The 27780-nt window shown below is 50.8% G+C and overlaps 4 protein-coding genes and 9 pseudogenes across 5 annotated transcripts, besides 1 other annotated feature; 11 read left to right on the top strand and 2 right to left on the bottom strand.

The window, feature by feature from the left end:
• Positions 1-31: 31 nt before the first annotated feature.
• Positions 32-4075, top strand: GL50803_00104186 (uncharacterized protein; the record flags this gene model as incomplete). Its single annotated transcript, XM_001705139.1, has 1 exon — positions 32-4075. The coding sequence occupies one exon, from the start codon at positions 32-34 to the stop codon at positions 4073-4075; it is 4044 nt and encodes a 1347-aa protein (XP_001705191.1).
• Positions 4076-4101: 26 nt separating this feature from the next.
• On the bottom strand, positions 4102-5022 carry GL50803_0016450 (Radial spoke protein 3; the record flags this gene model as incomplete). The annotated part of the gene is made up of 1 exon (XM_001705137.1): positions 4102-5022. The coding sequence occupies one exon, from the start codon at positions 5020-5022 to the stop codon at positions 4102-4104; it is 921 nt and encodes a 306-aa protein (XP_001705189.1).
• A 253-nt stretch (positions 5023-5275) lies between these two features.
• Positions 5276-6094, bottom strand: GL50803_0095451 (uncharacterized protein; the record flags this gene model as incomplete). The annotated part of the gene is made up of 1 exon (XM_001705136.1): positions 5276-6094. One exon carries the CDS (start codon positions 6092-6094, stop codon positions 5276-5278), a length of 819 nt encoding a protein of 272 aa, XP_001705188.1.
• Positions 6095-8882: 2788 nt separating this feature from the next.
• Positions 8883-10952, top strand: GL50803_0050259 (VSP; the record flags this gene model as incomplete). Its single annotated transcript, XM_038046142.1, has 1 exon — positions 8883-10952. One exon carries the CDS (start codon positions 8883-8885, stop codon positions 10950-10952), a length of 2070 nt encoding a protein of 689 aa, XP_037902103.1.
• A 61-nt stretch (positions 10953-11013) lies between these two features.
• Positions 11014-12777, top strand: GL50803_0050258 (pVSP; annotated as a pseudogene; the record flags this gene model as incomplete).
• An 89-nt stretch (positions 12778-12866) lies between these two features.
• On the top strand, positions 12867-14687 carry GL50803_0050257 (pVSP; annotated as a pseudogene; the record flags this gene model as incomplete).
• Positions 14688-14699: 12 nt separating this feature from the next.
• Positions 14700-16670, top strand: GL50803_0050256 (annotated as a pseudogene). Its single transcript has one exon.
• Positions 14700-16670: a sequence feature (pVSP).
• A 61-nt stretch (positions 16671-16731) lies between these two features.
• On the top strand, positions 16732-18504 carry GL50803_0050255 (pVSP; annotated as a pseudogene; the record flags this gene model as incomplete).
• Positions 18505-18537: 33 nt separating this feature from the next.
• Positions 18538-20274, top strand: GL50803_0050254 (pVSP; annotated as a pseudogene; the record flags this gene model as incomplete).
• A 61-nt stretch (positions 20275-20335) lies between these two features.
• On the top strand, positions 20336-22099 carry GL50803_0050253 (pVSP; annotated as a pseudogene; the record flags this gene model as incomplete).
• An 89-nt stretch (positions 22100-22188) lies between these two features.
• On the top strand, positions 22189-24054 carry GL50803_0050252 (pVSP; annotated as a pseudogene; the record flags this gene model as incomplete).
• A 61-nt stretch (positions 24055-24115) lies between these two features.
• On the top strand, positions 24116-25902 carry GL50803_0050250 (pVSP; annotated as a pseudogene; the record flags this gene model as incomplete).
• An 89-nt stretch (positions 25903-25991) lies between these two features.
• Positions 25992-27771, top strand: GL50803_0050248 (pVSP; annotated as a pseudogene; the record flags this gene model as incomplete).
• Positions 27772-27780: the final 9 nt, after the last annotated feature.

Genomic DNA, 27780 nt, shown 5'->3' with positions numbered 1-27780 from the left:
GAAAAATTAAAAAGCCGGTCAACCGGCGTCTATGAAAGCGTGGAGCAAGAGCGTTTTTGTAAATGCAGCGAACCAGAAATTCGATATGAAGTCAACTATTCAGTATCCGTACCTCCATACTTTCTTCTCCCCGGCGTCTGGACTTAGCAGTCTTGGACTACTTCACGAAAACCTTGAGATTTTCAATATTCTTGTACCATACAATCCTTCCTTATTAGATATACGCTCACTTTCGCTATTTACCTCCCTGGGTATTCTAGATTTTACCGGTAATGGATTGCTTCTAAAGCATCTTATTCCTTTGCAGTCAGTAATAGTAATGAACCTGGTCCTTAAGAGTAACCCCGAATTGGAGAGTTTGCCATTTTCCCGGCCATTTATGGTTCTGGCATTTCCTCTTCTTTGGTGTCTTAATGGAGAGTACATTTCAGATGAGGAGCGCAGGTTAGCTAGGAGGCTCCTTACCGTAAAGGACAATAACGAGAAGCTGACGCGGCTTCAAAAGCACCTCTTGCGACAGGCAGAGACTGTCAAGGCTGGGGTAGTTGTGCCTCATTATCGTGAATCGAAGTCTTTACTTTCACCAGCCAAACCCTCACATAAGATCCTCAAGTTCAACAGAGCAAAGTTTGAGAACCTGCACTCCAATGCTTCGGTGCCTGATAAACTTTCGTATATCTATGAAACGTACAACAAGCTCTTCAATGATTACCTTGATATCACCCCGAGAGAGGACCTCTCTGGAGATATACTCAACAGTCTAGTTATCTCTCAAGAGCTTCTTAACACCTTAGCAGGCTTCAAAAGTCTTTATCCTCACAATCTCAGCATTTTATTTGTCAGGCTTACCACTCTCAGGAAGCGGATACCGGCTGAATTTGGAGCTATGTTTTATATGCACTCCCTCACCCTCCAGAACTTCCCATTGATTCTTCGAGCAATCGAAACGTCTGAACCAGGACAACGGGCAACCTCTCGGCCACCCAGCTCCAGACTTACAAAATCGACCCTTTCGGCGAGCTTCAGCAAACAGGTGGGGCTATCAACCGTGTCCACGGCATCTATTCAGTGTGAATCAGATGTTTCTGTGACACCAAGGCGGCGCACATCAGCATCTTTTACTAACGCTTCGGTGTACAGTGATGCAGGGTTGCAGACGCAATATGCACGCGATCAATACTCCTTATCTCCAATACATGTTACATCACCAACGAGAAAGTCTGGGGGGCCGCTGTTTGGATTCCTTTCGCAGGCACTACGTTCATGTTGTCTGGGCTATACATTCAAGCTTTCAGCAATATACTATGAAGTTCTACGGAATTATTATGGCGATGGGCCAGTGACAGAGCTTCTTTCGGAACTCTATGGCACAACCCTCTTGGGCCTATGCCTCGGGTTCAGCATGGTGGCAAAACCTCCGGAATACAGACGTGTCCTGCACACAATCCTGCTGGAGGATATTGGCCGTGGATGCCAGTTTAGCTTCTACGATTTTCATGTACTCACAGAAACGACTGTATCATGGTATCTTACTATTCCTTATGACTCTAGGTTTGATGGGTTATTTAAACATCTAATTGTTGCAATAAGCATCGCTGCTAATATATTCAGAGAGTACACGAAGACCCAGATGTTTATTAGAGACGGATTTCTTCCTGATGAGTTTAATGAAAAGTTCCAATCCACTCACTCAGCTCTAGTTAATGAAATTACAGGCTCTGCGGACGACTTTGCTTGGCAGGCTTCCTTTTCACAGTATTCACACAAACACGACGCGAGCCCATTGAACAGTTTGGGAGCATCTGGTTCCGCTCGAAACCTCAAGACACCAGAACAGGCTGCTTCCAACGGTCTACCCGTTGACCATTATCTTCACAAAGCAATATGCACTGCAAATATGGCTATCCTGACAAAGTCTTATGATAACAAGGGAAAGCTTTCTGTGATAGACGAAGCAGCTTCAGACCCACTAACTAACTCGCCTGTAAAATCGCTAAGTAGGCAAAATGAACACCCTTGTCAAATGCCGCTTGGTCATAGGGTAGAATCAAAGAGCACTACTCACAATACTACACAACCTGCTTCATCAGCTCTTTCAGCCGTGACCGGCAGCCCAGTTATTTCCAAGCAGCAGAAATATAGTACAGCAGAGTATGCATCCATTGCAGAATCCATTTATAAGAATAACGTCAACAAAGAGCCCAACCTGTATGACAAACTCGTGCAGACAGGCGCGCGATTCATCTACCCACAAGGAGCACATCCCGTTGGGGGTACCAAAGCTCCTACCAACTTATCTAATAGCCACATAACCACAACATTCTGCGCAGGGCAATATCATAAGTCAAGAGTTTATATCTCTCCAGATTTTAAGTATTCACCAGAAGAGCCCAATGGCTCAATAGTAGCTGGTTCAGACATAACTCAATATGATCTAAACAAAATACAACTGCCTCAAATAGAAAAATCCAAAGTGCTTCAAGTGCAGCCGTCATACCTTTTGGGGAAGAATATGGAAGAGCACACATTAAGACAAGCAAACCTGACTGTAGAAGCAGATCTAGTCAAGAACTATGCTTCTAATGGGTCTATGCCGATGCGCCTAAGGTCCACTAACTATGAGCGTTTGCAGCACGCCGATGTTCTCAGATTTTTGAGCAATATGAAAGAGAAACCCAGAATATCCTATCCACATTTAAACCTAGTACAATCAGAGGTACTACAGGCTCAGCAAAAGGCTCGGGCCGCATTTATCCAGGCAGCAAGGCAGACCAGTCCGGGGACGGAGGGTCCTGAGCCAGACACACGACTACCAGTTGATGACTTACATATTAACTCGACAAGTTTAGGGGGATTAGACACAGTCAATGAGATTGGGTATACATCACCACACACCCATGTAGATAGAGCGATGATCACGAGTGGCCCGACAGAAACACTTTATCCAGAAGCAAGTGCAAATGAGTCTGTTGATAGCGTCTTTGATTCTGTCGGCGAACTCTCAACATCAACGCATCAATTCTTTACAAAACTGGCTGCAACGAGGAAAAGGATCGCTGAGTTGCCATTTTTTGATGAGGAGAATTATAAGAGACTTCTTGCTCTTGAAAGTAGAGTGAAAAAGTACTACAATGAGCAGATACGATTACGGGCGGTGACACAGACCACTCATAGACGCCTCTATAGCTTAGCACTACGGGAGCATTTACAGATAAGCACTACTTATCGGGATGATCCCCTTTTCAAGAGCGGGGTTTTATCAGTTATTGATATAGAGCAAGCTGGGGGATACAGTGCTCCCAAACTGCAGAGAATACAAATTCATCCCAAAAGGACGGATGAGATCTTGCAGAAGAATCTTATTAGACACTTGCCGCGCATGTTTAAGTCCACTGCTTCACTTAACGAATCTTTGCAATTCGAGGCTGTCCTCTCAGGATATCAGAAAAAGCTAGACGAGGTCGTCTGTGCGTTAGAGTCTGTCGCCTGCCAAGAATCACCACTGGTGCTCGCTAAGTCTGATGCTTTCTTGACAGAGCTAGAGCAGTATGTGGACGGCGCAAACCTTTCTGGATGCAATGAGCTGACTGAAGAAACTAGTGACCTCAGTGACGACGCCTCAAAGAACTACTTAAAGGATAAAGAGCTTTTAGAACACCATGTAGTTGTCTCTGGCGGTGGCCAAAGATCGCAAAAGCGGTATAATTCTCAGGTAGTTCCTGATGACATGCCTGCAGCAAAGTCTATTGATCAGGCACCAAAGCCTGCTAATTGCATATCTACTGATCCAGACTCTTCTCAGCGCCCCGCCGTTTCGCTGGGTCTGAACGATTTTCAGACAGAAACGGAGTTGTCAGGTCCTGCTCCCCAACTAGCTCAAAGTACGTTACCAGCTCCAGATTGTCCCATGCCTGTGCTGGCCGTAGACGGGTTTTCTGCTATGGTGAACACAGACCAGAAGAGTGACGTGATACCCTTTGTAGGATCTCAGCCACCAGGGACGGAATTCACAGAGAGCTCAAACCTTATAATAACAGCCATGATGCAGGACGAAATGTCACCTAGTAAAAGCTGAGAATATAATAGTTTATTAGCCGGTTATTAACTTTCCATGGAGAGTCCTGTCCTGACTGCCTCTTCTATGATGCAGCGCAAGATAGAATGAATGCGGCCCCTAGCCTTCGCTTTTGTAATAGAGGTAGAGACGATGTACGGAACGAAGCTGCCGGTCACTGCTGCCTCCAATGGCGAAATAAATCCGCCACGTGTTTCAATTGAGTCCACAGCATCCTTTTCCAACTCAGCAGCATATGCTGTGGCAAATGTTTGGGCAGCCATCTTGCGGGCAACGGCCTCCTCAAGCTCCTTTCTCCTGAGGTCTTCAACCTGGCGCTTGACAATCTCGGCTCTTCTGCGACGCTCTGCCTCCTCTAAGCGACGGACTTCCTGAAGCTCTGCAGCACGGCGCTGCCGCACCTTGTCTCTGGCTATGCGAATCAATCGCAACTCTTCTTCGTCTGAAAATTCCCTGAGAGCTTGCTGCAGCACAGAGCCGACTAGCACATCCAGGATCGGCTGAACCTCTCTATCAAAGTCAAAGAGATCGCCCTCTTCTATCTGTGTAGACACATCGATACCCTGGGGCGGCGGAACGTAGGGGGCAGGTTCCTTGATTTCAAGCATAGGGTCTGTCTGGGTGCAGGCGCCAGCCTCTTCGATTTTATCTGGATACGCCTCAAGGTAGGGAGCAGTTTGGACAGGAATTGATGGCAGCGACGGTCTCTCTGGAACCATGCTCATTAGGTCGCTAACACCCGTTCGTGCAGCGTTTTGAAGTGCACGAGTCCTGGTATTCGTCAGCCCCAGGGAGCGGCCATAGTTGGATCCGCCTGCTTCCCGAGCCCATGTGCTGCCCTTCGCCACACGCGGATCACTCATCGAATTAACTGGGCGAAAGAGGCTCTGAGTTCTTTCGGTAACTTGCTGCGAGCCGAGGAATTCTGGGTTCTGCTGAACCTGCATGAAATCTCAATTTTTTGCCGGCGGACAGATGTCTACTTGTGAGAAGGCGTCCAATGAACCTGCTATTCTGCTATTCATTTAGCAGACCTGCATACTAGCATCTTTTCTACGACAAGATCTTGCTTCTTCGTGATCTGATGAACAAAATTTACTAACACTCAGTACTGTGCATTATGAGCGTTTGCAGGATCTGTATTCCGATATCACATCAGTAGCAGAGTAGATTGCATAGTGGCATTGGCCCAATAAAACACTAAGCATACAAATAGGCATCATTTGAGTAGCCTCGATACGTAGATGAATCGTGGGCAGTGCTTAGCATCGTAGTAGAGGAGGCCGGGGTTCTCCCAAACGAAGTGGAAGGACCACCAAATACATCATACTTGTTCAGAATCTTTGTCTTTTGAAATTCCACAAAATATGCGAGCAAATAGCAGACCAGACTTAGAAATGCTAGAACAAAGCTGGCTATAATATAATGTGGAGTTGTATACACATTGTAGTGCCCGACACCATTTATCAATACGATGAATAAAGGAAGTCCAAATGAAATTAGTGAGCCAATGGTCGGCGTAAGGGCTCGCAAGCAAGCTGACTCGGTATTTAGGAGAAGTACTCCTGCAGTGACAGTAAAGAGCCAGGCAATCCCGACACTCAATGTGGCGTATTTGGATAGATCTCCTATGAGTAATAAAGAAATATAGGCAGATTCGAGGTTAACAAATGGCGTAACTATGCAGGAAAATAGATCTACAATTGCACAATACCCAGTTCCAATTGACGCTAGATAGCAATAGACAACCACATTCCGAGTTTTACTGCAGCTGCAACATAGCATCAAATGGGACACAAAGAAGTAAAGAACTAAAATAGAGAGCACTATAACTGTTCCAAACCATGCTCTAAACTCATAGAAAAAGTGTAGTTTCCAACTGAAGCTATATTCCAAGTTTAGTACGTTAATAACGCCAATGAGACTGCGTGGAACAACGGCTATCGTATATGTGGTAATAATGCATGGAATCCCCACCAGAAGCAGTATCTTTGTAGTTCCAGTCCAGTACCCGCTCATAGGATAAAAGTTATTAAAAACATCGATTCAAAATAAAGTCACCGTCTTTCCAAACCTTATTTGTTTGCTAAAGCTAAACCAGCACTGCTGAACTGCTTACTGCCCCAAGCGATGTACAGTTAAAGTGATTGCAATTATTTAATACGATCTAATTGTATCCACATTGGCCATTGCTCAGCAATTTTCAGCAGTAAATCCTAGGGATGTTATAATGTAGACTGCCACGCCGCCATCGAACTCAATCTTTACTCAAGATTGGATTTTTACTTGGCTAGAATTGTAATAATTTTTTTGATTGATCTGATTGAAATGTGTTGACCATCAAGTGAGGTGCATTTGTGTGCAAGTCCGCTATAACAAAGAAGCTGTGAACTCCTCTAAGAATTTACTACGGACGAGATTCACTTTATAGCCATTGACAATCAGAAGAATATTAAGGTGTCAATTGTACGTTAGAGAGGCACTTTTTAACATCGTATATGCCTTCCTTTGGTTTACTGAGGCGCTAGCTTCTTAGACACAATTGACTTTTATAATATGCAATCAGCTCAGCAAAAAGTTGCATTGATGGGTAATCGTTAAGCGCATCTACGGTATTATTGTGCAAAGGCATCTAGATTAAGCAAGCACAGACTTACTGTACAACAAGCAACATCAGCATAGTGAAGCGCAAAGATAGCTTAAGTAAAGACAGCTGTAACTCTCGGCTAGTATCGCTAAAAAGATCGATGAGTCGCCCGATATCGTAGTCAGAGATTGGCATCAATCGAGGGATTCAGCCCCGCCACTCCAGTCAATTTCTCGCTCTGCCCAGAGCTGTTCTGCATGTCCCAGTTATGCGGCAGGGAAATACCCGATCACAGCCGATTCATCATGGTTGACGAGCCCCGACACTGGTCACCTATCCCAGTCTATGGAAGGCTACGGTCCACTGACGCCCCTCGCCCAGCAACAGTAGGCTCTCGGGCCGGGCGGTCTGCTGTGGACTTAGACTCGATCAGATTGAAAGGACTCCGGGTGTCTATTATTCTGTGGAATGGAGTGCATTCATCGGTGGCTGCCATGATCAACTGTGGCAGGGTGCCTCACGGTAGACCCTAGTTGTTTTTCTTTATCCCCCAGTTAGCTGATTAGAGATAGATCTGTAAGCTCCTTCGGGAAGAGATTGTTGACATCACTCACTATTATAGAAGACTGGTGATCGTAGCTTACCAGCTTCTGTGGAACCCGTCTTTCCACGCTTTGTGGCACAGTCTCTGCCTTGATCCATTAAACTACTGGTCTACTGTCTCCATACACCCTTGGGGTGTGCCAGCTATGCGGTGCGCTATGACGTTGTGGGTCGTGATGTGTGGCCATGCGACCGCACACAGATTCAATGCCTTCGCACCTAGCAGCTTGCTTACAGGATGGACCATTGACTACTCAACGCTTCTCTTGTTAATGCTCTCGTCAGAGGTGCCTCTGGACCGGCATCACATGAGTTCAGAGCTTCATGCACGGGACTGCCCTCGACAAGACGGCAGCCCAGAGTAAACCCCTCATCTTCCTCACACGCTCCGGGACACCAGACTGATCCGCAAGCCGCTGGCCACGCTGGAGTGCCCCGAGGCGGCCCAGGAGAGTGCGTGTGCTGATAGCTTGTCCGCCAGACCCTCCTAGCAGCAGAGCGCCGTCGTGGCAGGAGAGCCTGTCCCTTGCATCGGCCGGTCGGTTGCTGAGACCCCTGGTGCCCTGTCTGTGAGAGGAGACTGCCCATGAGGGCCCTGTACGCTGCTCCCCTGCACCGACTGGCACAGCAGGGGGCCGGATGCCGAGGGACACCTCCAGCGGCTCGGGTCTCTACAGGACCGGGCACACGGCAGGGACATCTGCATGTGGGCTGGGAGTCCTGCTCGGCCCGTCCCTCGTCTGACGCCTTGGTCCCTCGGGAGCCCTGTCAGCACCACCAGAGGCAAGGGCTCTCCAGGAGCGCCGCACCGGGCCCGCATGGAGTGGATGGCCGCCACAGCCAATGCACGGGCCTCTCGGGCAGGGGGTCTCTGCTGCCATTGCAATCTGTAGCAGCGTAGGGGCCGCCCCGTGTGCTGCCCCCTCTGCCGTGGCGGGGCTTCAGGCATACCATCGGGACTGTCCGAAAGTCACCAGTCGGGCCCTGTGTGCACGGCAGGACGAGAAGACTGCCCCACAACGACATGCCCTCGCTGGAGGACTGTCAGCAGGGCAGGGGAAGCTGCGGCCCACTGGGGGAGTGAACGATCTCCGTGGATCCAGGCGCACTTCACTGCGGGCCTGTCGGCTCAGGCTCTGACGGGCGCCGCGATCACTCTGCCCGGTCTGGCAGATCACGGGGGACCTGAGGCCGGCCTATTGGGAGGAGGACCGGGACCCTCGCTGATGGTCGAGCAGAGTCACCACAGGGGGGCATGAGCTCGAGTAAGTGGGAGCCTTCTAGCAGGGTGCATGTCAACCGAGCGAGGAGAACGACATGGCAGTCATCAAGGAGCCATGACCTCTGAGCCTTCTGGGCTCTGCGCCGGGCCGGACATCAGCGCAGCCCGCCTGCCGGAGCACTGCCGCGGGGGTCTCCGTCGTGTGAGTGCCTGGGGTGAGTCGCTTGGGCACAGAGACGGGCTGTGCGGGGCCCAAGAGTGGAAGACCACCACGCTCTGGTGCTGTGGGCCGAGTCGAGACAGGGGCCTCCAAGGCAGGGGTGGAACAGCGCTCCCCCCGTGTGCCGTGCTGGGTAGCCACAGACGGGGTAGAGGCCACAGCAGGGGACCCTCTAATGTTCCAACTGATACCCCTGTTCGTAGCGAGCGCGCTCATGGCGGCCTGCCAGCCAGACGGAGACCACGCCGCGACCTGCCAGACCGGCAAGTGCGAGACGGTCGGGTCAGCCGAGATCTGCACCGAGTGCAAGACCGGGGGCGTCCCGGTCGACGGCTTCTGCCGACCCTTCGGCTCCCCCCAGGCCGCGGCAGCCGGGTGCACCAAAGCGGGCGGGGCTGCCCTTGACAAGATGACAGCAACCTGCGAGAAGTGCGGCGACGGGTACTTCCTCTTCATGGGCGGGTGCTACAAGACAACCGACGGGCCCGGCAGCGAGATATGCACAAAGGCTGAGGGAGGACTGTGCACTGAGTGTAAGACAGCTAACGGCCTGTTCAAGAACCCTGCTGCAACACCAGAGAAGGGTAGTGAGTGCATACTGTGCTCCGATATCAATGGAGCAGATGGATATACGGGGGTGGCTAACTGCGCACAGTGTACCAAGTCAGACAGTAATAAGGGGGCAGCCACGTGTACTGCCTGTCAAGCAGGGTACTACAAGGACTTTCAGGCATGTAGCAAGTGTGATGGTACTTGTCTGACCTGTGAGACATCGGCGGCCCAGTGCACATCGTGTCCAGAGGGGAAGTACTTGAAGGGTGACAAGTCATGCGTGAATAATAATGGATGCACTGGAAACACTTATGCTGACCCGGAGTCGGGGAAGTGCCTTCCTTGCAACACGATAGATCAAGCATGTACCCAGTGTGAGGTTGATTCGACTACCAAGAAGCCGAAGTGCACTAACTGCGGTGGTCAGAAGATGGTGAAGACGGCCATCGATGGCACGACAACCTGTGTCGATGCAAATGGGTGCGCAACAAGTAACGTTGACGGATCCCACTTTCTAAATGATGGTAGCACCAAGTGCATATTGTGTAGTGATGATAGTGAAAGTTTAGAAGCTAATAAAGGGACGCCTGGGTGTAAAACATGTAAGAAGAACGGAGCCAAGCCGACCTGCTCGGAGTGCCTCGACGGATATTACAATAGTGGAAATGGTGGTACGGTTACATGTGAAGCCTGTGGTGCCAACTGTGCCACCTGCACTCAAGCTGGCAATGATAAGTGCACTAAATGCAAGCCTGGATTCTTCATGAAAGGCAATGGTCCTACTGGTGAGTGCGTTGCTTGTGATAATGCACAGGGGGGCATCGATGGGTGTGCCGAGTGCACAAAGGAGTCTACAGGACCTCTCAAGTGCACAAAGTGCAAGCCTAACAGGAAGCCCGCTGGAACCTCAGACAACTATACATGCACAGAGAAGACCTGCGAGGACCCCACGGCTTGTGGGGGGACAGCTGGCTCTTGTGATGCCATCGTAATAGATGATCAGGGCACCACAAAGCACTACTGTTCCTATTGTGGAGATAGTTCACAAGCTCCTATAGATGGTCTCTGTGCTAGTGAGGCTCAAAAGGCTGGGAATACTTGTGCTAATGGTGTATGTACACAGTGCACCAACAACTACTTCCTATACATGGGTGGCTGTTATAGCACTCAGAAGGCTCCTGGTAGCTTCATGTGCAAGACAGCAGGTAATACTGGGATCTGCACAGAAGCAGCCAACAATAGGTACTTCGTAGTGCCTGGTGCATCCAACACTGATCAGTCTGTGTTGGCTTGTAGCAACCCCCTAGGCACACTGACAGGCACTGGTGATACTGCTAAGGCATATGTGGGAGTAGAGGGCTGCTCCCAGTGTACAGCCCCAGCAGCTCTGTCTGATGGTGGTATGGCCCCCGCTGTCTGTACCTCCTGTGACAGTAGTAAGAAGCCCAACAGGGACGGCAGTGGGTGTGTCCTGTGCTCTGTGGGTGGTTGTAAGAGCTGTGTGATGGATAATATATGTGGGGAGTGCAACAGTGGCTTCAGTCTAGACAATGGTAAGTGTGTGTCCTCTGGCGCCAACAGGAGCGGGCTCTCCGCGGGGGCCATCGCGGGGATCTCCGTGGCTGTGGTCGCTGTCGTGGGGGGCCTCGTGGGCTTCCTCTGCTGGTGGTTCGTGTGCAGGGGGAAGGCGTGACTTAGGTAGTGAATGCTATACAATGTGTGATAATGGGTAATAGAGGGTGATAGTGTGATAGTGGAGTGTGATATGTACAAAGGCCAGTAATGGACTGTGCACTGCTTGTAATACAGATAGTCAGTACATATTCCAGAACAGGGCAGAGAAGGTGACCCCTGGTGGGGAGTGCATCCTGTGCCATGATGCCACGGGAGCGAATGAGAACAAAGGAGTGGCTAACTGCCTCAAGTGCACGGAACCAAGTGGTAGTCCAGGAGCTGCCACGTGTACAGAGTGTCAAGCAGGGTACTATAAAGATGGTAACGGTGCATGTGTCAAATGTCATACCGACTGCGAGACGTGTAGTGGAACCGGTCAGAATGCATGCACCCTCTGCGTAGCGGGGAAGTACCTGAAGGGGACTGATTGTGTCGTAGCTGGCTCATGCACAGGCACACACTATACTGACGAAGCTACCAGAACGTGCAAGGAATGTAGTACGATAGATCCCAGCTGTACCCAGTGTGAAGTTGATTCGACTACCAAGAAGCCGAAGTGCAGTAAGTGTGGCGATGATGGAACCAAGATCCCCAGGACGACCCTTGATGGAACCTCGACCTGCGTGGCGAAGAACTACGCCGGGTGTCAAGGAGCTGATAACGGTCTCTTTATGACCGAGGACAACGTGTGTCGTTTGTGCAGTGATCCCGCAGCGTCGGATTCAGAACAAAAGAACAAAGGCATTGCTGGCTGTAAGGCTTGCACGAAGACAGCGAGTGCCAATCCAGCCTGCACAGAATGCCTGGAGGGATACATCGAGAACAGAAGCGGGGGCTTTACATGCGATCCGTGCGCTCCAGGCTGTGCGACATGCTCCAAGAAGGAAGATCCGAGTAAGTGCCTGACATGTAAGCAAGGGTACTTCTTGAAGGATAGCTCCTCTGGTGAGTGCATCTCATGTAGTGACACAACCAAAGGTGGCATCGAGGGGTGTGCCGAGTGCACAAATAGTGGCACATTTAAGTGCACAAAATGCAAGGTGAACTACAGACCCAGTGGAGAACCTTCAACTGGGGTCACATGTACAAAGGCCTGTGAAGATGATACTGCGTGTGGTGGGACAGCAGGGGCCTGCGATGCTATAGTGATCGACAATGATGGAGTAGAGCATCATTACTGTTCCTATTGTGGGGATAGCAGTAAGTATCCTATAGATGGTCTCTGTGCTAGTGAGGCTCAAAGTAATACTTGTAACAACCATGTCTGTGAGTCTTGTACTACAGGGTACTTTATGTATATGAATGGTTGTTACAAGGTTAATACAGAACCAGGTAGCCTCATGTGCAAGACATCAAGTAAGGAGGGTGTCTGTACAGAAGCAGCCAACAATAGATACTTCCTGGTTCCGGGGGCAACCAATGCTCAGCAGTCCGTGTTGGCATGTAGTAACCCCCTAGGCACATCAACAGGCACTGATAGTGCTGCTAAGGCATATGTGGGAATAGATGGCTGTTCAGCATGTACAGCCCCAGCAGGTCTGTCTGATGGTGGTATGACCCCCGCTGTGTGCACCTCCTGTGACAGTGATAAAAAGCCCAACAAGGATGGCAGTGGGTGTGTAGTATGCTCTGACACCAACTGCAAGAGCTGTGTGGTGGACGGTGTGTGTGGGGAGTGCAACAGTGGCTTCAGTCTAGACAATGGTAAGTGTGTGTCCTCTGGCGCCAACAGGAGCGGGCTCTCCGCGGGGGCCATCGCGGGGATCTCCGTGGCTGTGGTCGCTGTCGTGGGGGGCCTCGTGGGCTTCCTCTGCTGGTGGTTCGTGTGTAGAGGGAAGGCGTGACTTAGGTAGTGAATGCTATGAGTGATGATAATGGGTGATAATGTGTGATAGAGGGTGATAATGGGTGATAGTGTGTGATAGTATGATAGTGGAGTGAGATATGTACAAAGGCTGAGGGAGGAGTGTGCACTACTTGTAAGGCAGATAACGGCCTGTTCAAGAACCCTGCTGCAACACCAGAGAAGGGTAGTGAGTGCATCCTCTGTCATGATATCAAGGGAGCAGATGGATATACGGGGGTGGCTAACTGCGCACAGTGTCAGGCACCACAGAGTGCAGGACCTGTCACATGTACTGCCTGTCAAGATGGGTTCGTTAAGAAGGACAGTGCATGTGTGAAGTGCGGAGAGGGCTGCTCTGCCTGCTCAGCTGATACTCCGACTCAGTGTACCGCCTGCGTTGAGGGGAAGTTCCTGAAGGCTGACAAGTGTGTGGATGCTAATCAATGTGACAATGGTAAGTATGCAGACCCAAAAACAGGCCAATGCAAGGCCTGCACGGACACAAGTGTCAATGAATGTGCTACGTGTGCATACAGCGACACTCTTCAGAAGCCTGTGTGCACTGGGTGTAATAGTGGAGGAAACCTGCTTCTTAAGGTGAACCCCGATGGGTCAGCGACGTGTGTTGCGGAGGCAGAGTGCACAAGTGGCAATACGCACTTCCTTGAACAATCTCCAAAAGCTTGTGTTCCATGTGGTGATACTAAAAATGGTGGGATTCTAGGTTGTGATACCTGCTCCTCTAAAACTACATGTACAAAGTGCCTCGATGGATATTACAATAGTGCAAGTGGTAATACCGCTACATGCACAGCCTGTGGTGAGAACTGTGCCACCTGTGCTAAGGATACAAAAGACCAATGCACGACCTGCAAGCAAGGGTACTTCTTGAAGGATAGCTCCTCTGGTGAGTGCATCTCATGTAGTGATACAGCAAATGGTGGCCGCGATGGGTGCAGTGCATGCTCTAACAGTGGTGGATTCAAATGTACTGACTGTAAGCCTAACTATAAGAAACAGCTTAATGGAGATGCAGGGGATGACTATACGTGTACAAAGACCTGTGAAGATGAGACTGCATGCGGGGGGACAGCTGGCTCTTGTGATGCCATAGTGATCGGTGCTGATGGAAAGGAGCTTCACTATTGCTCATACTGTGGGGAGAGTACTAAGGTACCAATTGATGGCATCTGTGCTACTGATAAGAAAGGTAATACTTGTAACAGTCATACATGTACACAGTGTGCTCAAGGGTACTTCTTATATATGGGAGGCTGTTATAAGGTTGGTCAAGAACCAGGTAGCTTCATGTGCAAGGCATCAAGTAGTAATGGGATATGCACAGAGGCAGCAAGTAATAAGTACTTCCTGGTCCCAGGGGCATCCAACACTGATCAGTCCGTGTTGGCTTGTAGCAACCCCCTAGGCACACTGACAGGCACTGGTGATACTGCTAAGGCATACGTGGGGGTGGATGGCTGCTCACAGTGCACAGCCCCAACAGCTCTGACTGAGGGTGGTATGGCTGCTGCTGTGTGTACCTCCTGTGACAGTGATAGGAAGCCCAACAGGGACGGCAGTGGGTGCTTCTCATGTGCCATTAGTGGATGCTCCCACTGCAACAGGGATGACATGTGCGAGGTGTGTAGTAGTGGTAAGAAGGTGAGCCCTGGGAGGAAGTCATGCGTGGATGGCTGCCCCAGCAACTCCACTGATGATAACTCTGTCTGTGTGTGCAACAGTGGATACAGCCCTGACAGCAGTGGGACCTCCTGTGTGTCTACGAGCACCAACAGGAGCGGGCTCTCCACGGGCGCCATCGCGGGCATTGCCGTCGCCGTGGTCGCTGTCGTGGGGGGCCTCGTGGGCTTCCTCTGCTGGTGGTTCCTGTGCAGGGGGAAGGCGTGACTTAGGTAGTGAATGCTGTACAGTGATAGTGATAGTGCTATGTGGTGTGGGGGTGATAGTGATAGTATGAGACTCCTCTTCATGGGCGGGTGCTACAACAAGGATGCACACCCTGGCAGTGAGATATGCACAAAGGCTGAGGGAGGACTGTGCACTGCTTGTAATACAGCTAACGGCCTGTTCAAGAACCCAGTTACACCATCAGAGAAGGGTAGTGAGTGCATCTTGTGCTCCGATACTATAGATAGAAACGGGGTCATGGGAGTCGCTGGATGCTCAGAATGCTCCCACACGGGCACTAGCGGACCGGCCACATGCACTGTCTGCCAAGATGGATACATTAAGAAGGGTGATGCATGTGAGAAGTGTGATCCGTCCTGTCTGACCTGCGATGGAAGTGGTCCGAATCATTGCACATCGTGTCCAGAGGGGAAGTACCTGAAGACTGACAAGTCATGCGTGAATAATAATGGATGCACTGGAAACACTTATGCTGACCCGGAGTCGGGGAAGTGCCTTCCTTGCAACACGATAGATCAAGCATGTACCCAGTGTGAGGTTGATTCGACTACCAAGAAGCCGAAGTGCACAGCTTGTGATAACAGTAAGATCCCCAGGACGGCCCTTGATGGGACCTCGACGTGCGTGACAAAAGACTACGCTGGATGTAAAGGCGCTGACGAGGCCCTATTTATGAAGGAGGACAAAACATGTGTTTTATGCAGTACCGTTTCAGCTGGAGCCGATCCAAATTACCAGGGCATTGCCGGGTGTAAGAAGTGTACCAAGGACTCGGCGACACCGCCGACCTGCTCGGAGTGCCTCGATGGATACTACAGTAGTGGTAGTGGTACGGTTACATGCACCGCTTGTCCAGGTGCTAACTGTGCCACCTGCACTCAAACTGGCAATGATAAGTGTGATACATGCAAGCCTGGGTTCTTCATGAAAGGCAATGGTCCTACTGGTGAGTGCGTTGCTTGTGATAATGCACAGGGGGGCATCGATGGATGTGCAACGTGCACCTTCTCTGGCTCGTTGACCTGCAACTCCTGTAAGCCCAACTACAAGCAAAACGGTACCCCTTCAACTGGGGTCACATGTACAAAGACCTGCGAGGATACAACGGCTTGCGGTGGTACCTCTGGCGCCTGTGATGCCATGATAATAGATGATCAGGGCACCACAAAGCACTATTGTTCTTACTGTGGAGAGGCTAATAAGTTCCCTATTGATGGTATATGTACTAGTGATAATAATAAGAAAGGAACTAATACCTGTGACAGTCATACATGTACACAGTGTGCTCAAGGGTACTTCTTATATATGGGAGGCTGTTATAAGGTTGGTCAAGAACCAGGTAGCTTCATGTGCAAGGCATCAAGTAGTAATGGGATATGCACAGAGGCAGCAAGTAATAAGTACTTCCTGGTCCCAGGGGCATCCAACACTGATCAGTCCGTGTTGGCTTGTAGCAACCCCCTAGGCACACTGACAGGCACTGGTGATACTGCTAAGGCATATGTGGGAGTAGATGGCTGCTCAGCATGTACAGCCCCGACACAGCTAGAGGCTCCTGGCATGGCCCCCGCCACGTGCACAGCGTGTAGCGGCAACAACAAGCCCAACCTGGCTGGGAGCGGGTGCTTCGCATGTACCGTTAGTGGATGTTCGCACTGTGGAGCAGGCGATAAGTGCGAGGGCTGTACCAGTAAAGACCAGAGGCCCAGCCTGGACGGCTCCCAGTGCATCGCCTGCAGTATCGACGGGTGCGTCAGGTGCAGCGAGGAGAACAAGTGCGGCCAGTGTGGGGACGACTACAGGCTGGAGGGTGAGGCGTGCGTGTCCACCAAGCCCAGCGGGGGCAACAGAAGCGGCCTCAGTACTGGTGCCATAGCAGGGATCTCCGTGGCTGTCATCGCTGTCGTGGGGGGCCTCGTGGGCTTCCTCTGCTGGTGGTTCGTGTGCAGGGGGAAGGCGTGACTTAGGTAGTGAATGCTGTACAATGTGTGATAGAAGGTGATAGTGTGATAATGTGTGATAGTGGAGTGTGATATGCACAGCAGCCAGTGATGGAGTGTGCACTGCTTGTAAGGTAGATAACCAGTACATATTCCAGAACAAGGCTACGACAGTGACCCCTGGTAATGAGTGCATCCTGTGCCATGATGCCACGGGAGCGAATGAGAACAAGGGAGTGGCTAATTGCCTCAAGTGCACGGCACCAGCTAATAGTCCAGGGGCTGCCACGTGTGATACCTGCCAAGATGGATACTACAAGGACTCTCTGGTATGTATGCAGTGTGATCAGTCTTGTCTGACCTGCGATGGAAGTGGTCCGAATCAGTGTACATCGTGTCCAGAGGGGAAGTACCTGAAGACTGACAAGTCATGCGTGAATAATAATGGATGCACTGGAAACACTTATGCTGACCCGGAGTCGGGGAAGTGCCTTCCTTGCAACACGATAGATCAAGCATGTACCCAGTGTGAGGTTGATTCGACTACCAAGAAGCCGAAGTGCACAGCTTGTGATAACAGTAAGATCCCCAGGACGGCCCTTGATGGGACCTCGACGTGCGTGACAAAAGACTACGCTGGATGTAAAGGCGCTGACGAGGCCCTATTTATGAAGGAGGACAAAACATGTGTTTTATGCAGTACCGTTTCAGCTGGAGCCGATCCAAATTACCAGGGCATTGCCGGGTGTAAGAAGTGTACCAAGGACTCGGCGACACCGCCGACCTGCTCGGAGTGCCTCGATGGATACTACAGTAGTGGTAGTGGTACGGTTACATGCACCGCTTGTCCAGGTGCTAACTGTGCCACCTGCACTCAAACTGGCAATGATAAGTGTGATACATGCAAGCCTGGGTTCTTCATGAAAGGCAATGGTCCTACTGGTGAGTGCGTTGCTTGTGATAATGCACAGGGGGGCATCGATGGGTGTGCCGAGTGCACAAAGGAGTCTACAGGACCTCTCAAGTGCACAAAGTGCAAGCCTAACAGGAAGCCCGCTGGAACCTCAGACAACTATACATGCACAGAGAAGACCTGCGAGGACCCCACGGCTTGTGGGGGGACAGCTGGCTCTTGTGATGCCATCGTAATAGATGATCAGGGCACCACAAAGCACTACTGTTCCTATTGTGGAGATAGTTCACAAGCTCCTATAGATGGTCTCTGTGCTAGTGAGGCTCAAAAGGCTGGGAATACTTGTGCTAATGGTGTATGTACACAGTGCACCAACAACTACTTCCTATACATGGGTGGCTGTTATAGCACTCAGAAGGCTCCTGGTAGCTTCATGTGCAAGACAGCAGGTAATACTGGGATATGCACAGAAGCGGCCAACAATAGATACTTCGTAGTCCCAGAGGCAACCAATGCTCAGCAGTCTGTACTAGCATGTGGTAACCCATTAGGCACACTAATAGGTACTCAAGACAATGCTAAGGCATACGTTGGGGTACTCAACTGCTCAGCATGCACGGCCCCAACAGCTCTGTCTGATGGTGGTATGACTGCCGCTACATGCACCTCCTGTGACAGTGATAAGAAGCCCAACAAGGATGGCACCGGGTGTGTGCTGTGCTCTGTGGGTGATTGCAAGAGCTGTGTGGTGGATGATGTGTGTGGGGAGTGCAACAGTGGCTTCAGTCTAGACAGCAGTGGGACCTCCTGTGTGTCTATGAGTACCAACAGGAGCGGGCTCTCCACGGGGGCCATCGCGGGGATCTCCGTCGCTGTGGTCGCTGTCGTGGGGGGCCTCGTGGGCTTCCTCTGCTGGTGGTTCGTGTGCAGGGGGAAGGCGTGACTTGGGTAGTGAATGCTGTACAATGTGTGATAGTGGGTGATATGCACAGCAGCCAGTAATGGACTGTGCACTGCTTGTAAGACAGATAACAAGTACGTATTCCAGAACCCTGCTACAGCACCAGAGAAGGGAAGGGAGTGCATACTCTGTCATGATGCCACGGGAGCAGATGGGTATACGGGGGTGGCTAACTGCGCCACATGCACCAAGTCAGATAGTAATAAGGGGGCAGCCACGTGTACTGCCTGTCAAGCAGGGTACTACAAGGACTTTCAGGCATGTAGCAAGTGTGATGGTACTTGTCTGACCTGTGAGACATCGGCGGCCCAGTGCACATCGTGTCCAGAGGGGAAGTACTTGAAGGGTGATAAGACTTGCGTAACTAGTGATCAATGCACGAGCACCGTTTATCCAGACCCAGAGTCTGGAACGTGCAAGGAATGCAGTACGATAGATCAAGCATGTACTACCTGTAAGTACAATGCGACTGTCAGTAAGCCCCAGTGCACCGCCTGTAATAACAATAAGAAGGTGAAGACGGCCATCGATGGCACCACGACATGCGTCGATATAAGCTCTGGCTGCGAGGATGCTGATCACTTCAAGGCAGATGGTGATGCTGCGTGTGTCTTGTGCAGCGATACCAGCGGATCAGACCCAAAGAACAAAGGCATTGCTGGCTGTAAGGCTTGCACGAAGACAGCAAGTGCCAATCCAACCTGCTCAGAGTGCTTAGCTGGATACTACAGTAGTGGTAGTGGTACGGTTACATGCGCAGCCTGTGGTGATAATTGTGCCACCTGCACTCAAACTGGCAATAATCAGTGTACTAAATGCAAGCCTGGATTCTTCATGAAAGGCAGTGGTCCTACTGGTGAGTGCGTTGCTTGTGATAATGCACAGGGGGGCATCGATGGATGTGCAACGTGCACCTTCTCTGGCTCGTTGACCTGCAACTCCTGTAAGCCCAACTACAAGCAAAACGGTACCCCTTCAACTGGGGTCACATGTACAAAGACCTGCGAGGATACAACGGCTTGCGGTGGTACCTCTGGCGCCTGTGATGCCATGATAATAGATGATCAGGGCACCACAAAGCACTATTGTTCATACTGTGGGGATAGCAGTAAGTATCCTATAGATGGTCTCTGTGCTAGTGAGGCTCAAAGTAATACTTGTAACAACCATGTCTGTGAGTCTTGTACTACAGGATATTTCTTATATATGGGTGGCTGTTATAGCACTCAGAAGGCTCCTGGTAGCTTCATGTGCAAGACAGCAGGTAATACTGGGATCTGCACAGAAGCAGCCAACAATAGGTACTTCGTAGTGCCTGGTGCATCCAACACTGATCAGTCTGTGTTGGCTTGTAGTAACCCCCTTGGCACACTGACAGGCACTGGTAATACTGCTAAGGCATATGTGGGGGTAGATGGCTGCTCCCAGTGCACAGCCCCGACAGCTCTAACAACAGCTGGTATGACCCCCGCTGTCTGTACCTCCTGTGACAGTGATAGGAAGCCCAACAGGGACGGCAGTGGGTGTGTCCTGTGCTCTGTGGGTGGTTGTAAGAGCTGTGTGATGGATAATATATGTGGGGAGTGCAACAGTGGCTTCAGTCTAGACAATGGTAAGTGTGTGTCCTCTGGCGCCAACAGGAGCGGGCTCTCCGCGGGGGCCATCGCGGGGATCTCCGTGGCTGTGGTCGCTGTCGTGGGGGGCCTCGTGGGCTTCCTCTGCTGGTGGTTCGTGTGCAGGGGGAAGGCGTGACTTAGGTAGTGAATGCTATACAATGTGTGATAATGGGTAATAGAGGGTGATAGTGTGATAGTGGAGTGTGATATGTACAAAGGCCAGTAATGGACTGTGCACTGCTTGTAATACAGATAGTCAGTACATATTCCAGAACAGGGCAGAGAAGGTGACCCCTGGTGGGGAGTGCATCCTGTGCCATGATGCCACGGGAGCGAATGAGAACAAAGGAGTGGCTAACTGCCTCAAGTGCACGGAACCAAGTGGTAGTCCAGGAGCTGCCACGTGTACAGAGTGTCAAGCAGGGTACTATAAAGATGGTAACGGTGCATGTGTCAAATGTCATACCGACTGCGAGACGTGTAGTGGAACCGGTCAGAATGCATGCACCCTCTGCGTAGCGGGGAAGTACCTGAAGGGGACTGATTGTGTCGTAGCTGGCTCATGCACAGGCACACACTATACTGACGAAGCTACCAGAACGTGCAAGGAATGTAGTACGATAGATCCCAGCTGTACCCAGTGTGAAGTTGATTCGACTACCAAGAAGCCGAAGTGCAGTAAGTGTGGCGATGATGGAACCAAGATCCCCAGGACGACCCTTGATGGAACCTCGACCTGCGTGGCGAAGAACTACGCCGGGTGTCAAGGAGCTGATAACGGTCTCTTTATGACCGAGGACAACGTGTGTCGTTTGTGCAGTGATCCCGCAGCGTCGGATTCAGAACAAAAGAACAAAGGCATTGCTGGCTGTAAGGCTTGCACGAAGACAGCGAGTGCCAATCCAGCCTGCACAGAATGCCTGGAGGGATACATCGAGAACAGAAGCGGGGGCTTTACATGCGATCCGTGCGCTCCAGGCTGTGCGACATGCTCCAAGAAGGAAGATCCGAGTAAGTGCCTGACATGTAAGCAAGGGTACTTCTTGAAGGATAGCTCCTCTGGTGAGTGCATCTCATGTAGTGACACAACCAAAGGTGGCATCGAGGGGTGTGCCGAGTGCACAAATAGTGGCACATTTAAGTGCACAAAATGCAAGGTGAACTACAGACCCAGTGGAGAACCTTCAACTGGGGTCACATGTACAAAGGCCTGTGAAGATGATACTGCGTGTGGTGGGACAGCAGGGGCCTGCGATGCTATAGTGATCGACAATGATGGAGTAGAGCATCATTACTGTTCCTATTGTGGGGATAGCAGTAAGTATCCTATAGATGGTCTCTGTGCTAGTGAGGCTCAAAGTAATACTTGTAACAACCATGTCTGTGAGTCTTGTACTACAGGGTACTTTATGTATATGAATGGTTGTTACAAGGTTAATACAGAACCAGGTAGCCTCATGTGCAAGACATCAAGTAAGGAGGGTGTCTGTACAGAAGCAGCCAACAATAGATACTTCCTGGTTCCGGGGGCAACCAATGCTCAGCAGTCCGTGTTGGCATGTAGTAACCCCCTAGGCACATCAACAGGCACTGATAGTGCTGCTAAGGCATATGTGGGAATAGATGGCTGTTCAGCATGTACAGCCCCAGCAGGTCTGTCTGATGGTGGTATGACCCCCGCTGTGTGCACCTCCTGTGACAGTGATAAAAAGCCCAACAAGGATGGCAGTGGGTGTGTAGTATGCTCTGACACCAACTGCAAGAGCTGTGTGGTGGACGGTGTGTGTGGGGAGTGCAACAGTGGCTTCAGTCTAGACAATGGTAAGTGTGTGTCCTCTGGCGCCAACAGGAGCGGGCTCTCCGCGGGGGCCATCGCGGGGATCTCCGTGGCTGTGGTCGCTGTCGTGGGGGGCCTCGTGGGCTTCCTCTGCTGGTGGTTCGTGTGTAGAGGGAAGGCGTGACTTAGGTAGTGAATGCTATGAGTGATGATAATGGGTGATAATGTGTGATAGAGGGTGATAATGGGTGATAGTGTGTGATAGTATGATAGTGGAGTGAGATATGTACAAAGGCTGAGGGAGGAGTGTGCACTGAGTGTAAGACAGCTAACGGCCTGTTCAAGAACCCTGCTGCAACACCAGAGAAGGGTAGTGAGTGCATACTGTGCTCCGATATCAATGGAGCAGATGGATATACGGGGGTGGCTAACTGCGCACAGTGTACCAAGTCAGACAGTAGTACAGGACCTGCCACGTGTAGTACCTGCAGAGATGGATACTACATGGACTCTCAGGCATGTACCAAATGTAATGACAACTGTGCCACATGTACCGGGGCCGGTCAGAATCAGTGTTCATCTTGTAAAGCGGGCTTCTATCTGAAGTCAGACGGGTCGTGCTCAAAAACCTGCGATAATAACCAGTACCCCGACCCAAGCACCGGCAAGTGCACAGCCTGTAACGGTGCAGCAGAGCAGGGGGGCATACCAGAGTGCACTGCTTGCACGTACGATGCAAAGCTACAGAAGCCGGTATGCAGTGACTGCGGTAATAAGAAGGTAAAGACAGAGCTGGATGGAACGACAACCTGTGTTGATATGAGCTCTGGATGTGTGGATGAGAATCACTTCAAGGCAGACGATGACTCAGCCTGTTATCTATGTGGTGATATTAGTGGAAATAATGAGAATACAAACAAGGGTGTTGCCGATTGCAACAAATGCACCAAGGAGGCAGGTACCAAAACAACGTGCTCTGAATGCCTATCGGGTCGTTTTCTTGAGACTAATACTTGTACGAAGAAATGCGCTGATACCTGTGCAAAGTGTACTGCTGAAACTGACATTAACAAATGTACTGAATGCATGCCGGGATACTTCCTAAAAACCGAGGGTGTAACAAAGGAGTGCGTCCCTTGTAGTGACACAGCCAAAGGTGGCATCGATGGATGCAGTGTCTGCTCGAATGATGGCAATACTTTCAAGTGCACCGATTGTAAGCCCAACTATCGCAAGCAGAGCGATAGCAGTCCTGGCTCTGTCACATGTACCAAGACTTGTGAGGATCCTACAGCTTGTGGTGGTACCTCTGGAGCTTGCGATGCCATGATAATAGATGATCAGGGCACCACAAAGCACTACTGTTCATACTGTGGGGATAGCAGTAAGTATCCTATAGATGGTCTCTGTGCTAGTGAGGCTCAAAGTAATACTTGTAACAACCATGTCTGTGAGTCTTGTACTACAGGATATTTCTTATATATGGGTGGCTGTTATAGCACTCAGAAGGCTCCTGGTAGCTTCATGTGCAAGACAGCAGGTAATACTGGGATCTGCACAGAAGCAGCCAACAATAGGTACTTCGTAGTGCCTGGTGCATCCAACACTGATCAGTCTGTGTTGGCTTGTAGTAACCCCCTAGGCACACTGACAGGCACTGGTGATACTGCTAAGGCATATGTGGGAGTAGATGGCTGCTCAGCATGTACAGCCCCGACACAGCTAGAGGCTCCTGGCATGGCCCCCGCCACGTGCACAGCGTGTAGCGGCAACAACAAGCCCAACCTGGCTGGGAGCGGGTGCTTCGCATGTACCGTTAGTGGATGTTCGCACTGTGGAGCAGGCGATAAGTGCGAGGGCTGTACCAGTAAAGACCAGAGGCCCAGCCTGGACGGCTCCCAGTGCATCGCCTGCAGTATCGACGGGTGCGTCAGGTGCAGCGAGGAGAACAAGTGCGGCCAGTGTGGGGACGACTACAGGCTGGAGGGTGAGGCGTGCGTGTCCACCAAGCCCAGCGGGGGCAACAGAAGCGGCCTCAGTACTGGTGCCATAGCAGGGATCTCCGTGGCTGTCATCGCTGTCGTGGGGGGCCTCGTGGGCTTCCTCTGCTGGTGGTTCGTGTGCAGGGGGAAGGCGTGACTTAGGTAGTGAATGCTGTACAATGTGTGATAGAAGGTGATAGTGTGATAATGTGTGATAGTGGAGTGTGATATGCACAGCAGCCAGTGATGGAGTGTGCACTGCTTGTAAGGTAGATAACCAGTACATATTCCAGAACAAGGCTACGACAGTGACCCCTGGTGGGGAGTGCATACTGTGCCATGATGCCACGGGAGCGAATGAGAACAAGGGAGTGGCTAATTGCCTCAAGTGCACGGCACCAGCTAATAGTCCAGGGGCTGCCACGTGTGATACCTGCCAAGATGGATACTACAAGGACTCTCTGGTATGTATGCAGTGTGATCAGTCTTGTCTGACCTGCGATGGAAGTGGTCCGAATCAGTGTACATCGTGTCCAGAGGGGAAGTACCTGAAGACTGACAAGTCATGCGTGAATAATAATGGATGCACTGGAAACACTTATGCTGACCCGGAGTCGGGGAAGTGCCTTCCTTGCAACACGATAGATCAAGCATGTACCCAGTGTGAGGTTGATTCGACTACCAAGAAGCCGAAGTGCACTAACTGCGGTGGTCAGAAGATGGTGAAGACGGCCATCGATGGCACGACAACCTGTGTCGATGCAAATGGGTGCGCAACAAGTAACGTTGACGGATCCCACTTTCTAAATGATGGTAGCACCAAGTGCATATTGTGTAGTGATGATAGTGAAAGTTTAGAAGCTAATAAAGGGACGCCTGGGTGTAAAACATGTAAGAAGAACGGAGCCAAGCCGACCTGCTCGGAGTGCCTCGACGGATATTACAATAGTGGAAATGGTGGTACGGTTACATGTGAAGCCTGTGGTGCCAACTGTGCCACCTGCACTCAAGCTGGCAATGATAAGTGCACTAAATGCAAGCCTGGATTCTTCATGAAACAACCCGGCTCTACTGGTGAGTGCGTTGCTTGTGACAGTACAACAGATGGTGGCCGTGAAGGCTGTAGTCTATGTTCTAACAATAATGGGTTCAAGTGCACTGAATGTAAGCCTAACTACAGGAAGCAATCCAATGGAGATGCGGGGGATGACTATACATGTGTGAAGACATGTGAAGACCCCACGGCTTGTGGTGGTACCTCTGGTGCCTGCGATGCAATAGTGATTGATGATAAGGGTGTAGAGCATCATTATTGCTCATACTGTGGAGAAGCTAATACGTATCCTATAGATGGGAAGTGTAATAGTGCTAAAGCAAATAATCAATGTGATCAAGGTGTATGTACACAATGCACTAACAACTACTTCTTGTACATGGGTGGGTGTTATAAGTATGATACAGAACCAGGAAGCCTCATGTGCAAGACAGCAGCCGATGGTAAGTGTACAGCTGCCAATGAGAATAATAAGTACTTCGTAGTCCCTGGTGCATCCAACACTGATCAGTCTGTCCTGGCCTGTGGCAACCCATTAGGCACACTAGTAGATACTAAGGCATACGTCGGGGTAGAGGGCTGCTCCCAGTGTACAGCCCCAGCAGCTCTGTCTGATGGTGGTATGGCCCCCGCTGTCTGTACTCCTGTGACAGTAGTAAGAAGCCCAACAGGGATGACATGTGCGAGGCATGTAGTAGTGGGAAGGTGAGCCCTGGGAGGAAGTCATGCGTGGATGGCTGTCCCAGCAACTCCACTGATGATAACTCTGTCTGTGTGTGCAACGATGGGTACAGCCCTGATGATGCTGGGGCCTCCTGTGTGTCCTCTGGCAGTAATAGGAGCGGCCTCAGCACGGGGGCCATCGCGGGGATCTCCGTGGCTGTGGTCGCTGTCGTGGGGGGCCTCGTGGGCTTCCTCTGCTGGTGGTTCGTGTGTAGAGGGAAGGCGTGACTTAGGTAGTGAATGCTATGAGTGATGATAATGGGTGATAATGTGTGATAGAGGGTGATAATGGGTGATAGCGTGTGATAGTATGATAGTGGAGTGAGATATGTACAAAGGCTGAGGGAGGACTGTGCACTGCTTGTAATACAGCTAACGGCCTGTTCAAGAACCCAGTTACACCATCAGAGAAGGGTAGCGAGTGCATCTTGTGCTCCGATACTATAGATAGAAACGGGGTCATGGGAGTCGCTGGATGCTCAGAATGCTCCCACACGGGCACTAGCGGACCGGCCACATGCACTGTCTGCCAAGATGGATACATTAAGAAGGGTGATGCATGTGAGAAGTGTGATCCGTCCTGTCTGACCTGCGATGGAAGTGGTCCGAATCATTGCACATCGTGTCCAGAGGGGAAGTACCTGAAGACTGACAAGTCATGCGTGAATAATAATGGATGCACTGGAAACACTTATGCTGACCCGGAGTCGGGGAAGTGCCTTCCTTGCAACACGATAGATCAAGCATGTACCCAGTGTGAGGTTGATTCGACTACCAAGAAGCCGAAGTGCACTAACTGCGGTGGTCAGAAGATGGTGAAGACGGCCATCGATGGCACGACAACCTGTGTCGATGCAAATGGGTGCGCAACAAGTAACGTTGACGGATCCCACTTTCTAAATGATGGTAGCACCAAGTGCATATTGTGTAGTGATGATAGTGAAAGTTTAGAAGCTAATAAAGGGACGCCTGGGTGTAAAACATGTAAGAAGAACGGAGCCAAGCCGACCTGCTCGGAGTGCCTCGACGGATATTACAATAGTGGAAATGGTGGTACGGTTACATGTGAAGCCTGTGGTGCCAACTGTGCCACCTGCACTCAAGCTGGCAATGATAAGTGCACTAAATGCAAGCCTGGATTCTTCATGAAACAACCCGGCTCTACTGGTGAGTGCGTTGCTTGTGACAGTACAACAGATGGTGGCCGTGAAGGCTGTAGTCTATGTTCTAACAATAATGGGTTCAAGTGCACTGAATGTAAGCCTAACTACAGGAAGCAATCCAATGGAGATGCGGGGGATGACTATACATGTGTGAAGACATGTGAAGACCCCACGGCTTGTGGTGGTACCTCTGGTGCCTGCGATGCAATAGTGATTGATGATAAGGGTGTAGAGCATCATTATTGCTCATACTGTGGAGAAGCTAATACGTATCCTATAGATGGGAAGTGTAATAGTGCTAAAGCAAATAATCAATGTGATCAAGGTGTATGTACACAATGCACTAACAACTACTTCTTGTACATGGGTGGGTGTTATAAGTATGATACAGAACCAGGAAGCCTCATGTGCAAGACAGCAGCCGATGGTAAGTGTACAGCTGCCAATGAGAATAATAAGTACTTCGTAGTCCCTGGTGCATCCAACACTGATCAGTCTGTCCTGGCCTGTGGCAACCCATTAGGCACACTAGTAGATACTAAGGCATACGTCGGGGTAGAGGGCTGCTCCCAGTGTACAGCCCCAGCAGCTCCATCTGATGGTGGTATGGCCCCGCTGTCTGTACTCCTGTGACAGTGGTAAGAAGCCCAACAGGGATGACATGTGCGAGGCATGTAGTAGTGGGAAGGTGAGCCCTGGGAGGAAGTCATGCGTGGATGGCTGTCCCAGCAACTCCACTGATGATAACTCTGTCTGTGTGTGCAACGATGGGTACAGCCCTGATGATGCTGGGGCCTCCTGTGTGTCCTCTGGCAGTAATAGGAGCGGCCTCAGCACGGGGGCCATCGCGGGGATCTCCGTGGCTGTGGTCGCTGTCGTGGGGGGCCTCGTGGGCTTCCTCTGCTGGTGGTTCCTGTGCAGGGGGAAGGCGTGACTTAGGTAG

The sequence above is a fragment of the Giardia intestinalis genome, chromosome 4, assembly GCF_000002435.2.
Source record: "Giardia intestinalis strain WB C6 chromosome 4, whole genome shotgun sequence".
Lineage (NCBI taxonomy): Eukaryota > Fornicata > Diplomonadida > Hexamitidae > Giardia > Giardia duodenalis.
The sequence above is the reverse complement of the archived record's forward strand: the minus strand, read 5'-3'. Positions and strand labels throughout refer to the sequence as shown.